General features: G+C 30.9%; 1 protein-coding gene across 1 annotated transcript; it reads right to left on the bottom strand.

Moving 5' to 3' along the window:
- Positions 1-12,722: 12,722 nt before the first annotated feature.
- On the bottom strand, positions 12,723-13,748 carry TRIADDRAFT_55503 (uncharacterized protein; the record flags this gene model as incomplete). Its single annotated transcript, XM_002111424.1, has 1 exon — positions 12,723-13,748. One exon carries the CDS (start codon positions 13,746-13,748, stop codon positions 12,723-12,725), a length of 1,026 nt encoding a protein of 341 aa, XP_002111460.1.
- Between the last annotated feature and the right edge of the window lie 1,016 nt (positions 13,749-14,764).

Below are 14,764 nucleotides of genomic sequence, written 5' to 3'. Positions count from 1 at the left end.
TTAATTCACTTGAAGTAGCATAAAACTTTTACTACTGTCTGTATTTTAATGAAACTGTTAACGTATTCGTAACATGTATGATGAAAATCTATTAAGCCTTCAGGTCAAGTAAATTGGATTATTCTCAATTCCGTAATATACCGCATGTTTTACCGATGTAGTTGCAGAACCTTAAACAACTTAAAATTTTTTAATGTATGTCTTTTCTACTGAAGTTATTACTGTGCTCATTAGCAAAATGGTTAAATCCTTATTTCAAAAAGCAATGATAGCAATCCTATCTTATAATCAAAATGATTACCTTCGATTATTTAAGATGAAAAAGTGATACATTCAATGATTCATTTCAATTATTCCATTATCCTAAGTGAATTTCTAATTGATCACCCTCCAGTACAGGCATAAGTTACTAAAAAATGTAACCCTTACAAATAGTAAAGGTCGCGAGTCTAATATTCCTATTAGAAATACGAATGGGTCTGGATAACCTAGTTTGTGAGTTTTGGACCCATTTAGTAATTAATCCATGCAAGCTTCTTCCGATCTCATGCATCTACCTGAAATGTTCATTAAATTTAATTTAATAAATTTTCTTGGAGTGACAGTAAAGTGAAAACGGTAATTCCAGCAGAAAGGAACTATAATTATAATTAATGATTTAGTTGCTAATATATATGTACACATAGACAAAACGATTGCATATGATACTCGTCAATTTAATAGTTATTGGTGACTAATCTATTACATTAAGCAAATATACTATAAGTAAAAATATAAAAATTTTAATTACCGATAAGATGGACTTTCTTAGATTGCATTACCCTAGAAAAATATACGATTAATTGTAAATAAAAAATGATAAAACTTCTAAATCTTAAGTTAAACAAATTATAGGGATGAATTGTTTTTATTGACCAATCACGGCAACCGAATAAAATATGATACGGCACTTCTTTATAACAAATTATCATAAACCAGCTCTGTGATAAAGAAAAAGTTAAAATCTATAAATCTTTACTCTGAACCAAATACTGAATGTTTCATGTATGAGCGCGAATCGTCGTTTTAGGCAAGAATGGTTATAAAATTAGAGTTAAGCATAGGTAAATATTTATGTTTTTACATGTCTTGATGAAGTCTAAATTAAGGCTCGTAGAATTAAGAATAACTTTGTTAACGGTAGCTAATAGTTAATCTATATAATGAAAAGATTTTCGGAATATCGTCATTTCTCGTTTTCGTACAAATCGTAGTTACTCAGTCAAGTCCCTGACTACTCATATGTGCTGTGTCCAGAATAATTATTTTACGATAGAAATACTTAGAAACACTTTCCCCTAATCCTACAGATTCTCAGTGATTTGTATGCCTTTAACTTAACGTTTAGCACTTCATTAAAGAAATAACTTCATTATACAAAATGGCGGACTTACATACCCTTTCACTGTAACTAAAAGTTATGATTAATATCAGAAGCGCCTATGAAATCAGGTTGTAAATTTGTATCTAAATGCTTAATTAATACGGTGATATTGAAGGACATTGGTATCCGACGACTAAACAAGACAGTTAGGCTATGATATACCCATTCGTAGAATCATCAAGACACAATACACAATCTAAAGTATAAGCTATCTAGTAATCTAAATAAAGCTATGTTACTGAACACAGCTAATTTTCCTAAGATAAGACAGCTCTGTGACTCAAAAGTGCCAATCATGACTTGTCAGTTTCTTTTCGTAAAAATATAGATTGTATTACGGTAACTGCATAAGGCATAGAAATCTAAATGGTCTTTTAATGATTGCATAATTAATGATATTTATGCAGTTGAGTTATCATGGATTAGCCTTTTCGTATTGTCTGTTGACGGAAAGCAAGACTAGTAAAAATAAGCAATCCTATAAGAAGGATGGCGGTAGTTGCTGGCACTAGCATCATAGCTCATAATACGAATTACTTCATAAGGCTCAAACTGCAAAGAGGATGAAAATATTTTTACCATCGATATAGATCATTGATGCAAGGGCAATCAATCTATTTAATTAATAGCATAGGCTTATACGTGATTTGCTCCTAATCTACTGTATGCCTCCGTTGATCAACCAACGGTATATAAAGAAAGCAAAAGTCGCTTAAAATATTATGCTCTCCACAGACATTGATAACCGTCACTATTATATAATTTAATTGACCATGTACAGTACATTATTTACTACAAACTTATTATCTGTTATTATAATTTACCATCGAAATTTGCTTCAGTAATGATAATATTAAATTGATTTTATATAGCTGTATTATTATTAAGCCGTTTTCCGATAATGAAATAGGATTTCCTACCTGCAGGAAATAAATAATTTTTCGTCTACAACGGCTGTTTTCCATTGTCGGCAACATGATAAATGGACGATGAATAAACAGTATCCTTGATTTCAATTGACAATTTGAATAGTCGAACCAGGATGAATATAGATATTTCTAATTTAGATATACGGCAGTATTCTTTTATATAGTGAGACGATAGATACAAGGTAAAAGATGAAAAGATAATATCAACATTTTCAATAAACTGCTTTGAACAAATCTATTTGGGATTAACGTTTATACTTTTAACGCAAGGATCAGTACTCTTTGTCAAGAAGTAGTCAAGAACCACTAGTATGTCAGAAATGTTATTTTTATGGTATTTACCCAAAGATAAAAATGAATGCTGTGTTACATGAAATCATTTAATCCGAATTTTTATTGCATTTTGCGATTAATTGTATACAATACAGGGGGAAATCCAGACCCCTCAATAGTATTTAACATTCGAGCAATAAGCTTTTTAAAATTGTAAAATGCAATCAAAATGGAATTAAATAGTTTCATTCACCATAACATTCATATTATATTATCCTTGAGCACTTGAGAACACTATAAAATTTGAATCTCAGATTTAGTAGTTGTAATCGTAAAATAAAATAAAAATAATTCGCACTAAATTGTTTTATTCATCATAAGAATTAATAAAATATATCATAAACTAGAATTCTAGAGATGTATATGGCGATGCTTCATTACGGTTTAAATAAATAAAGCACTGTGTACCTTTTCAAGCCTATAGACGGAAATCCAGGAGTCATTTCTTATTTGAAAATTCTCTTTACTTCATATTAGATATTCACGTTTGAATCCGTTTGATAAAAACTACCTTAAATTATTAAAGATAATTATAGCTTACCTAAAATGATCAAGATGTAGCACTCTTTTTAGTAAAAGAGAAATTGTGGTGTCGGTAATAAAGTCATGACCTAGGAAATCGGGTGTATGAAATAAATTGGAGTAGAAAAAAGTTTTTAAAAATACATCCTAGAACAAATTATTTCCAAATACGATATATGCGTAGTCTTCATTATTAATTTATAACAGTAGCAAAAGTCAAAATAAGGATTTCTTTTATTGAAATCATGGTTGAACATTATTCTCAGAACGAATAGACAGAGCCATTTAGGCTCCGTGCATGGAAGGAAGTGGGTGTTAATTGTATTTATCTCAACTAATTTCTGCTGCGCTAAATATTTAAAAGCGGGCCTAAAATATTCAAAAATGACACAATCACTTCACGAATGATACTCCATTTAATGGTATTTCATAGTTATATAGATCGAGATATACTTTAATATCGAAGTTGCAACCTGCTTGGGCTTACCATTACATCAAGTCAACATGCGGTTATTATTATTTTTTTAAATACTGTAAAGTTACACGGGCTTCCTAAATGCATGCAATACTTTGTAGCTATGTGTACAGTTCTAAAGCTTTAGAAAGGTCTAAATATGAGCGATTGGGTACTTGAAGGAATAAAATGATTCTGTGAAAAATTGTTTTAAATACTGTAATGGAATTAAAAATTGATTAGTAGGATGACAATAGCGATAGTTACAATTGTAACATTTATTAATTTAATGGATAAAAATTAGTTTAGATTCATTTGTACTAGCCAAAGAAATAGAATAAACAGCATATTACTGTTTATGAGTAGACTTCTTTAAAGTTACCGCGTTCGTTCTACCTTAATAGTACTGATATTATTATGAATTACTGTCTGCCGACTAGAAGGATATTAATCATTCCAGTAAATACGATCAGTAAACTAATTTTTACTTGACAGTAATGTACCGTAGTTCTCTAATTACTAATAAGTAGAAATATTTTATATTTTAATAGTATTCAGATCAAACTGTATGTATACTGATTGCCTATCTGGTGGGAATTTTATTTAATGCATTGATCAAGAAAATTCTGGAATGCCATTGAAAAGTACAGTGAGACAATTAATGAAGACAATAAAATTTTACAGTTACATCTACTGATGAGCTAGACTTACATTAACTTCGTTTCAAGATATCGGCAATAACAGATAACTATTATAACCCATAATTAAAGCTGTCCTAACAATATGTCAACAAAGCTTAATGTCATAGTCAACAAACATAGCGTAGTTATTCGCTCTCTTTTTCCACCATCAATAATTATTGAAAGACAGTATTCCATTAAAATCTAAAGATAGACAATAAGACTTCATTCATGGCGTTATTTTATGCATGCACACTAATCATTTGGTTAGAAATTGTTATGAAAAGGAGGCAAAAATTCAGTGAAGATATATCAATTAAACTGTATTTAGGGTAAAAGATGTAAATCAAACTATTTTAATAGCTTATCAAATCTAATTAAGTAGATTTTATTCCATTTCTATTGACATAATAAAGAGTTTGTTGAAAGGATTAGCTAGAGTGCTGGCTGAAAATAAAGCATTAGGATTTTTTTCCATTAGAGCGTACCAAAATGGATAATGTAATCAATATGTTTCATTGTGGACAAAGTTATCTATAATTCATGAGATGATAATTATTTGAGGGCCAGATGTTGATTTTTAGAAACACAATCAACGGTATAAAAGGAAAATCATTTAAGGTCACAATGTAATCGCCCTGATTGAGTTGTAGCTAATGGAATAAATTAATAAATTGATCCGTACTTGTTCTTCTAAAGTTTCGAAAATATCCTTATTTAAAAGTGTTATGCTACAGCACTTTAATAAAATATAAAACTGACGATATATGTATATAGCGGGTATTTCCTGATCAGAATTTCTTGTATTCAGCTTGCGACGAATTTTCCGCCTCCTATCAATTCTTTTCATTCGCAATTACATCAACTACAAATTGGAACAACTCTCGTGTCAGTACTCTACGAAGCGAAATTAAAGTTACATTTTATGGTCGGCCTTATCAAGAAAATCACTCGTACTTTAGCAGCATTCAACGAAAATATCAAATTTTCTCCCACTTTCACAATAAGTGATATAAACGTCACCTTATCATCTATTTTTTAAACAGCACCATTAAGCCACATCATTGCCCGGCCGATCATTCTTTACAACTTGAAGACGATTCGAATTGTAGGCTTTGGTGTACCATTTAAGGCTGGTCCAAAGGTTTACTGCTGTTAGTTCTGCCCATTGGTAATTTATATTCTAATTAGTAAACTTATGCGGATATAAATTAAAAGCTCGATAACACCTTTGCTTAGATTTATTTCTACCTGTTACCCTATTAATATTTGGATGAATTTCCACACCATAGTCGCCTTTGATCCTTTCTTCAGCTACGATTGAAAGTAGATATCAAGTATATTTTATTAAAATGGCTTCAAATCATACTATGACGGAGGACAACCCTTCTAAACATTACCATTATTTTCAATCCTTGACAATCGCTATAAATCCCATTTTTGTAAAGGTAATACTGATCGCACTTGGTAGCATAGCTATATTTGGCAACTTATTAATTTGTTCGGTGTTTATTGTGAATAAAGCATTATCTCGGCTCATTTCCAGTAAATTTATTCTATCTTTGGCTATTTCTGATGGCTTGATTGGAGTTGTCATACTAGTTGGTCCAGATGTTGTTATAGACGGTGCTATTTCAATTGAAAGTGATTGGATTACAACTCTATACTGTGGATTATTTAAATCCTACTATTTCTTTTGGTCATTTGGGACCATCTCAACTTATATCACTACATTATTAAGTATTGAGCGATGGTGTATGGTTGCTAGACCAATCAAATATAAAAGCATATTCACATCACGCTTCACATCAATATCCATTTCTGTTGTTTTTCCCTTTGCAATGTTAATCAACTCGCCTGATATCTATCATAACTACTGTCACTTCAATTGTACAGTACAGTGCAGCTGGCGACCATTGCCCTGTAGTCAAGAATTAAATCAATTTATTTATGTCATTCAGCTAATTTTAAAATTAATTCTTCCAATGGCTATAACTTTCACATGTTATATATTTTTATTAATAAATTTTCATAAATCAGCTAATAAAATTAGTAGTTCAAGTGCTATAGTTAAGCAAAGAAATCGTCGTATGATGCGTCAATTAACATTTGTAGCATTTACTTCAGCTGTAGTATATTTTGTTTGTTGGCTACCCAGTCAGATTTATTTCACCTTATTCAACTTCATGATTACGCATTATAATTCAATCTTTGCTTTCATCAATATTTTATTAGTCATGATTAATGCATGTTTTAACCCTATCATATATCTTGTAATTAATTCCTTTTATCGGCGGCAATGTTATAGTACATTAAGACGACTAAGGGATTGTTACCGTCATGATCTAATTTTAGTGCGAGCCAATTCTGCTAGTCAAGTCCAGCAGTTTTATAGTTTTAGTAACTTTAATCGATTATTTTACATAACTAGACATTCTACTCGATCTATCAATGCTATTTACAATCAAACTTCTCCGATAAATAATGTAAAATCGGTAAATTGAAATTACTTTACTCATTATGACATGCATGCTAGTGTTAACTAAGAAACAGCTATTTGCTCTGATATGAAATTTGTTTATGTAAAAGCTATATCACCATACATGATTAGGATCAGGAACTATAATTTTGCAGCAAAAATTCTTAAATTGGCTCCGAAAATAATCATTTTTAGCATAACAACAAAATATTGCTGTGTATTAAACTTTATTAGGTCATTAAACTGAATGAATTTGCGAACGTATTAAAATATTAAAATAACAAGGAAGTGACTAAAATCCAGTCTGATATAGTGATTCGATTCACAAATTAATTTATCAGAGAAAAGTATACAATATTCCTCGAGTAAGTCAGCGAAATCTTCTAACGTATCTATTGATGAATATACCCGTTTAAAGAAGGGGATGGTAGCCTAAATCTTAATTATAATAAATCCTGATATCATGACGCCAATTTGATAATTTAACGAAATATAATAACCACTTACAGGATTGAGATACACATTTAGCGATTATTATATAGTGCAATTAAATATGGTGCCGATTGGATGGCAATTGGCCAACAGTTTCGTTATTCTTTTAATTTAAGTTACCATGATTAGCTACCTTACAATAACAAAGAGAAAAGACATTGGCTGGTGGTATCAGTATTTCTTACCAGAATTATTAATTACTAGGATTCCTTGGCAAAATTATTTGAATAACCACCAGTTTATTATGCTGCTATTTAATTCTACTCTGATCAGCTATCTTACAATTAAAAAGTGTAAAGATGGTTGACTAGTGGTATCGGTATTTGTGACCAGAATGTTAACTACTAGGATTTAATTTCATTGGCAAATAATTGGTAAAATCGCCAATTTAGAATGTTATAATTAATTTTATACATAAGCTTAGATGATGACGATCTGAATTTCGTTTCCGTATCAAAATCAAGTAGTTGTGAATTTTAAATACTGTAAACTAATAAAATTTATGAGTATCTGGAATTTAGCCGTAAACGTGCTTAGTACCCTATATGGTATTAATTAATTGAGCATAATTAATTCTGTTCCATGTAATTACTAATTGATGAACTACATAGAGCTAAAGATTAATAGGAATGATAGCAATGGGTTAGTATCGTGATTAAAAGTTTTTCTCCTTTGAGACCATAATCACTTTTGCAAAATCACAATTAGATGCTAGGCTTTCCGCAGTATTCTAATTGGCTACTGGTATAATAGCGTTTGATTATTATTTATTTTCTTTATCCTTTTATACAGTCACTAGCTAATACAAGGGATAGTTTCCAATTCAAAGTATTTTAAAATTTATATCGTTTCTACCGTATGAGCATTTACAATACATCTATTAATGTATCAGACTACAGTTTAAAATATGTTAATTAGAGAAAAACTTCTGCGGTTTATAGTTCTATTATTTCGATGTAATATGTACAATACGGACTTGAAATATTGCGTGTAAGGGCTAAAGTCTTCATAAGTAGTTGTTCTTATGTTGGTTATACACAGGACCAGATATTAAAGAATGAGAATAACATTGAAAGTATAGAAAGGCAAATTTACAATATTTGAAATGTTAGCAGAATAGCAATAATTCTCTCGTTACTTTAGTTATTTTTATGCTCGACTTTGATATGTACGTAAAGTAAAACCATAAGACGTGAATTCCATTCCATACTTGCAGAAATAATAACCTTGCGTTATTACGCAGGTTGTAATAACGTTGTCAACATGATAGAGTTATTTATAGTTAGCAATAACAAATTCAAGTATGGTCATCTTATTACTGCAAAGGATGCAACAGTTTTAATTTCGCAGGGAACTATAGTAATCGTAGAATTTCGTTCTTACACTGAGTCTAGTAGGCTAATCGATATTATTCGATAGTTCTTATTCGTATATGATCTTTGGCTCACAAATAAGCTAAGAATATAAGCAGTGAAGGTAACATAATAGAGATTTTCTTCTTTGTACTTGAAATGATGGTCTGCAGTTGGAAAGATTTTGGTTAACGAAAATTCGGAATTAAGGCGTTTCACTACCAATCGTTTTGGGTTTGAATTTTTGGAGAATTTTATGAAGCAGCTTTATTACAGCGGCTATCAAGCACTGAAATCACATGACAAACAATATGCAAATTCTGTAAGATAACATGGTCCGGTATGAATATATTTTGATCTTACAAAGTTAAATTTTTTTGGCAAACCGTAAAAAATGTAATATTGACATCTATTAGGAAAGAATTTATTAAAATTTATAATTGATAATAAATAAGATTATAACAACTTTTTTTGTAGTTAGGCTGTGTATATCACGAGAGTCTACAATCCAGATAGCGCTGCCAATCGCGTATAGGAAATCTTTAACAATTTCTTCCATCAGAATAAAAATCTTTGTTCAGATTAATTAATATACCTACCAATTTTCGCTATTTGCCAGTAAGCAAAGGTCAAGGTCTCGTAGACTGTAGTTAGTGTACAGATTGAGGGATTTTAGAATAGAAATGTTTATCAATTACAGCTAGACATGAGTTTGATTCTTCTCCTGTCACCATGGCTAGCAAATATTAGTATAAATAAATAGAAATGCCCTACCCACACTTTTAATTAAACTCCAGGCAGGTGGGAACTACATTGTAAATAACGTTGTTATGTGATAGCTGTAAATCAAATTCTTGAATTCTTCAAGCTATGGTTTCGATTTTGAAATAAAGCAATTTATTAAAGAAATGGTCTATAATTAGAACATTTTACGTAGTAATACTGACTATTATAATTATATGTCAAATCATTGTTTATTTATAATATTGTCACAAACCAGCTTCGTGACAAGGATAACGTAAAACAAATCTCTAAATCTCTATAGTCTCCGGGATTCAGTATCCCTACTCACAAGAATTTAGACGCCTTTGGTTCTACGTTAAAACAACTATACAATTGAGAACTGCTTTATTCAACTATCTGACGGGCTTATATACCCTTCTACAGCAGCTAACATTCACAAATCATCTTATAAAAATACTTAGGTGAGATAACTAGTTTTTCACAGCCGGACTACAATATGCCCATTCACAGAATCATTTCAGTGCACATTACAGCACAGCATTAAATTTACTGTAATACATTTATAATTAGAGTAATTCCTATAGTAAATAGCTAGTTGTAATATAATATCACTATATTATATTAACCAAATTTAGATAGCTATTTCTTCACGGTAGTTCGTACCGTAACAAATATATATAACATCATAGCTGTGACGTAAGTTTCATTGGTATGAGAATGAGATATCGATCTATACGGTTATATTAATCGATTATTTAAAAAAATTAGAACTTTTAGATGTGCAATCTATTCACTCAGTAGGTAATTATAACACATGTTTTTATAAAATATTGTTCTGCACAAGGAAGCACAGTGTTGAGTATAAACATGCAACTAACAATTACTTTCAAATTTACTTTTACTAATTGACTATAATTTAAGGAAATGAGCACTTTTAGGCATACTAATCGTGAATCGATGTATTAAATATACAATTATAATGGAAAGGAATATACGATACTTTATGTGTTATTCTTCTTCGTTGTCTATCCCGTTGTGAAAGCACCTTTTCAAGGAAACGACACTAATAATAATTTCAGATCTCTTTTAAATCTTTACGGAACGATCAATTTAATTTCTGATTTTCTTGTATGATATCTGAAAGCCAAGTTGATTAGTCATTGTTTATAGAAGCGAGATCCAAGTATATTTCTAAAAGCTGCGAATCGTGAATTCTATAGAAAATTCTGAGACGACAAAGTCTACAGTAAAATTAATTATGATAAAACTGAGATTTCTATAATAATTTCCCTCTTATGCAAATAGACAATACTGATATCCTTTAAGCATTGAAAATCGATATTCTTTACACATATCAATTTATAGATATTATTACGCCCTTTTAAAATTGATTGTTTTGACCAGGCGATATTATTAGTTGTCGATAGCGCCTAAAGTTTACGATCATGTTCAGATATCATTAAGTTAAGATTTTAAAATTTTGATTAATATGCTGTTCTTATTATTGCGAACTGTAAAAGTCAATCAAGATATCAATATTAAATAATAAATTTATCGTCATGGCTATCTTAAGAATTTACTTAAGTTACATGATCTTTCCGCAGTAGTTACTGATAATACATTTGTAAAAGCTGTATTCATTCGCGACTGATTAGCCAGTAAAGACTGGTTAGTTTTCATGAGTAGTATACGGTTCTAGACTTTCAGTCATAATCAATAGCATAGGGGTATGCGGTTGAAATATCCGTAGCTGTTTGGCAAACAGTTAGATATTCACTAATCCGGTCGATTTCGAAGACAACTTAAAACATAAATATGGCTCATTTGATCTTTTCCGTTAGATTGAATTTTACATTGCTGCCTACATAATAACAACCATTTCAGACGTAATCACTTCTATAGTAAACAGTCAGATAAATTCTCATAACAATGTAGTATCACTTCGGATATACTATGTAACGGTTCGCATAATTTATTGAGAGTGCAATTCTATGACTCATAACTTCAAAGGTCAGAATTTATATTCTAGAATGCTTTTTATGTGATAAAACCGCAGAGTTTATCAAACGAAGCGAGAAAGCCAACAGAAATTTTCATAAAAAATCATCCTTTTTATTTTAGTTATAACTAGAAATTAAAGAAGCAGGTGAAAATAGGTGTATCCACCTTATGAACAGAAACAATCACTGAAATACTGTAATTGTGGATAAATTAACTAAGCATTAAATAATGATAATACATTCGATAAAATACCTATCGCTAACAACAATTGCACTTAGTAATTTAACGCTAGAGTTGATATAGACATTACAGACAAAACGAATATGAATATTATTGAAAAGCGGAGCTATTATTGTATCTCAACTAAATATGCTAATGGTCAATTCGATGATTAATCCAACCAAAGCTAAAATCTAATTTTAAAACTAAATGGTGCTCAGACTATAAAATCTTCAAATTAGGCAAAAGATGTAATAAAAATCATAACTATTTTGGATGGAACAAATTTATTGTTATTATAGAGGGCATTTAAAGAAGCTGAATAAAGTCAGTGTTCCTATAATTTAAATAAATACAATCACTGAAATGCTCAAATTTTCAGTAAATTAAGTAAACTTTCGCTAAAAGATAAAACATCTACTAAGATATCTATCTATAGCAGTAACTACCGTACCTCGTAGTACATTGCCACTAAAAATTTGTAGTAGCAAGGATAGGAATTCTCACCGTCCTGAAGCAGTGACATTTTTATATAAAAAAATCGAGGAAGTCATTGAGTATTTATTACTTTGGTAAGTGATAGGTACAAGAACTACATGACTAAATCTTATAAATTCTCTATTCAAACTAACCGACGAGCTAAATAGTAGTCGCTTTATTACAGTCCAATTACGAAATCCAGTCAATTCGCGAAATGCCCAGTCAATTTGTGAAATGCCCAGATATATTTCTTTACTGATTATAATAATCTCTATTCTCGCAGTAAATTTATTAGTAGATTTGCGAAGTCCATTAAGAAATATTATAACTCGAATACGAGACATGATGGAATGCATATTTGTGGTTATTGAAGAAATTTACGACATTCTAAGCAGTATCTGCTTCAATACAATGCAGTAAAAAGTTCAAATGAACAAGTAATACCAACTTATTCAATTACTGTGGCAATAAGGTTTTTAATAACTTGTCTAGTAATCAGTTACACTGAGTTATATTATAGGCCACCATTGAGTGAGAATAACCTAACATCTGAAATAAATTTTGAAAGATTCTATCCGTATTACTCATTAGCTCTGATACGAATGGTTTCCCTCTTAGCTGCGCATCGAAATTAATACCGAAGAGCTGTTAGCAGTTGAATTAGGAAACGTTGAGCGTAATCTTGAGAAAAGATGGCGACACTGTTGTTGGTAGCGATAATTTACGGTCATATAAATTATAGGATTGACGACTGAATTTATCATGATTAAGATAACGAAAAAGAAGCGAGGAAAATGTTGCAGCTGTAAAACTTTAAAATTAATTAGAGTAAAGTATATCTGATTAGGTGCCCAACATATAAAGTAAACCAAGGTAGTAATAAAGGCCATGATAGTCACTTGGCGCATCATAAATGCACTTTGATCACCATGTACTTGAGAATTTTCGTTTGCGACAATTTTTTGATGAGAGATTTTGAAAGCTCTGACAATTAAACCGTAACAAATGAATGATATTCCCAGTGGTAGAACAAATTTCATCATGAAGAGAATAAAGTAGATAGCACGATTAAATGCAATACCCCCAGGCAAGTCCCGCCAATTACAAAATCCACGAGGATCGTAGTGACTTTGGTATAAATTCGGAGCATTGACTACAAACCCAAGGATAAAGGCTACTGCAATCATAAAATTAGTCAAGCGCGGTTTAAAGACAACTTTGTACCGAAAAGGTTTTATAGCCATGAAGCAACGCTCAATGTTGAGGCCAGTAATAAGATAAACCGATATAATACCCAAAGAGTAAAAGAAGTAATCGGAATACAGAATACTACATAGGACATCAGTAGTTGTGCCAGGCGTAAGTTGGAAAACACCATCTAAAATACTTCGTGGCGAAATAAAGACAATTACGCCTGTTAATGCATCCACGAAGGCCAATGACAAGACAAATTTACTGGATGCTTGCTGGTATAAACTTTTACTAGATAGAAATATTGCAATTACAAATGTATTGCCAAGTATGGATAATGTAGCAAATATCCCATGCAATACTTTAATTAAGAGTGGATCGATAGTAGGGCCAGGTTGCCAGCCTGGGGTAGGTGTGGAAGTATTAAACATGGATACGGTTGCGTTCATGATGGCTTAGAAGAAATTCTCAAGCAACAATAACTGGGTAGAAAATTTTCTGACCAAGTCCAGATAATGATCAGAACTAGATTACCTAGAGGAAAGAGAGGAAGATTGTTCGTGTCGTTTTATCAGCTGGAATAAGTTGTGGTACTGCAAGGGTTAATTACTGGTTAAAACTGGAGCGCTGTGGCTTAAATACCATTCATGATCTCATTGTTGATGTAAAGCCTTTTCGCACCTGCTTTATACTTGTCAATCAATTATGACAAAGTCAATATAATTACGGAGTTGATATTAGTATTGGCACGATATAGCATTATAGGAGTAGGAAATTAATATCGATAGCTTGATATGTTGTCCTCATGACTATTTATATTTTCGTAATAGTAGTTATTCAATTCTGGCCAATCAACCTCCAAAGCATATTCCTGTTTGGACAATAAGAACAAGGCTTAGTATCCTAATATGCTCTTAGAGTATGGCTCCTTTTCATTTCTTTTACGACAACAACCAGTTTTAACAATTATGAGAATAATATGATTAGTGAACACATCAATAATAAAAAGTTATAAAATCAAAGCTACCGCTCCATGAAAATGCTTTCAATAATATTTATCTACATAACTACAGCCGATGATATAATATATATACTATCGATAATATGTTATCTAACTAAGAGATTTACTAGTAAATAATGATACTGTAATACCGACTACAAAATAATTCAAATCAGGTTCAAGAGATTTATAGAATAAAATCAATGCATGGTTGTAGTGATGCACCCTAGATTTGCTTGTGTTGCGTACTATATTTAGAATAGTTAAGTTTCTAAAAATAGATATTCTTGTGCTGCTAGATTTAGGTGACTGGTAACTACTATATTAGAAAGTGTTATTCACTAATATAGCTGTTAACTAATTATGGTACAGGACGTTATACGACTTGAAATACTAAGATTGTAAAGATGCCCAATACCTTACGGTGTTGGACATTAATGGTAAAGTAATAATATTGTAGCAGTT

The sequence above is a fragment of the Trichoplax adhaerens genome, genomic scaffold (genome assembly GCF_000150275.1).
Source record: "Trichoplax adhaerens TRIADscaffold_4 genomic scaffold, whole genome shotgun sequence".
NCBI lineage: Eukaryota > Metazoa > Placozoa > Uniplacotomia > Trichoplacea > Trichoplacidae > Trichoplax > Trichoplax adhaerens.
The sequence above is the reverse complement of the archived record's forward strand: the minus strand, read 5'-3'. Positions and strand labels throughout refer to the sequence as shown.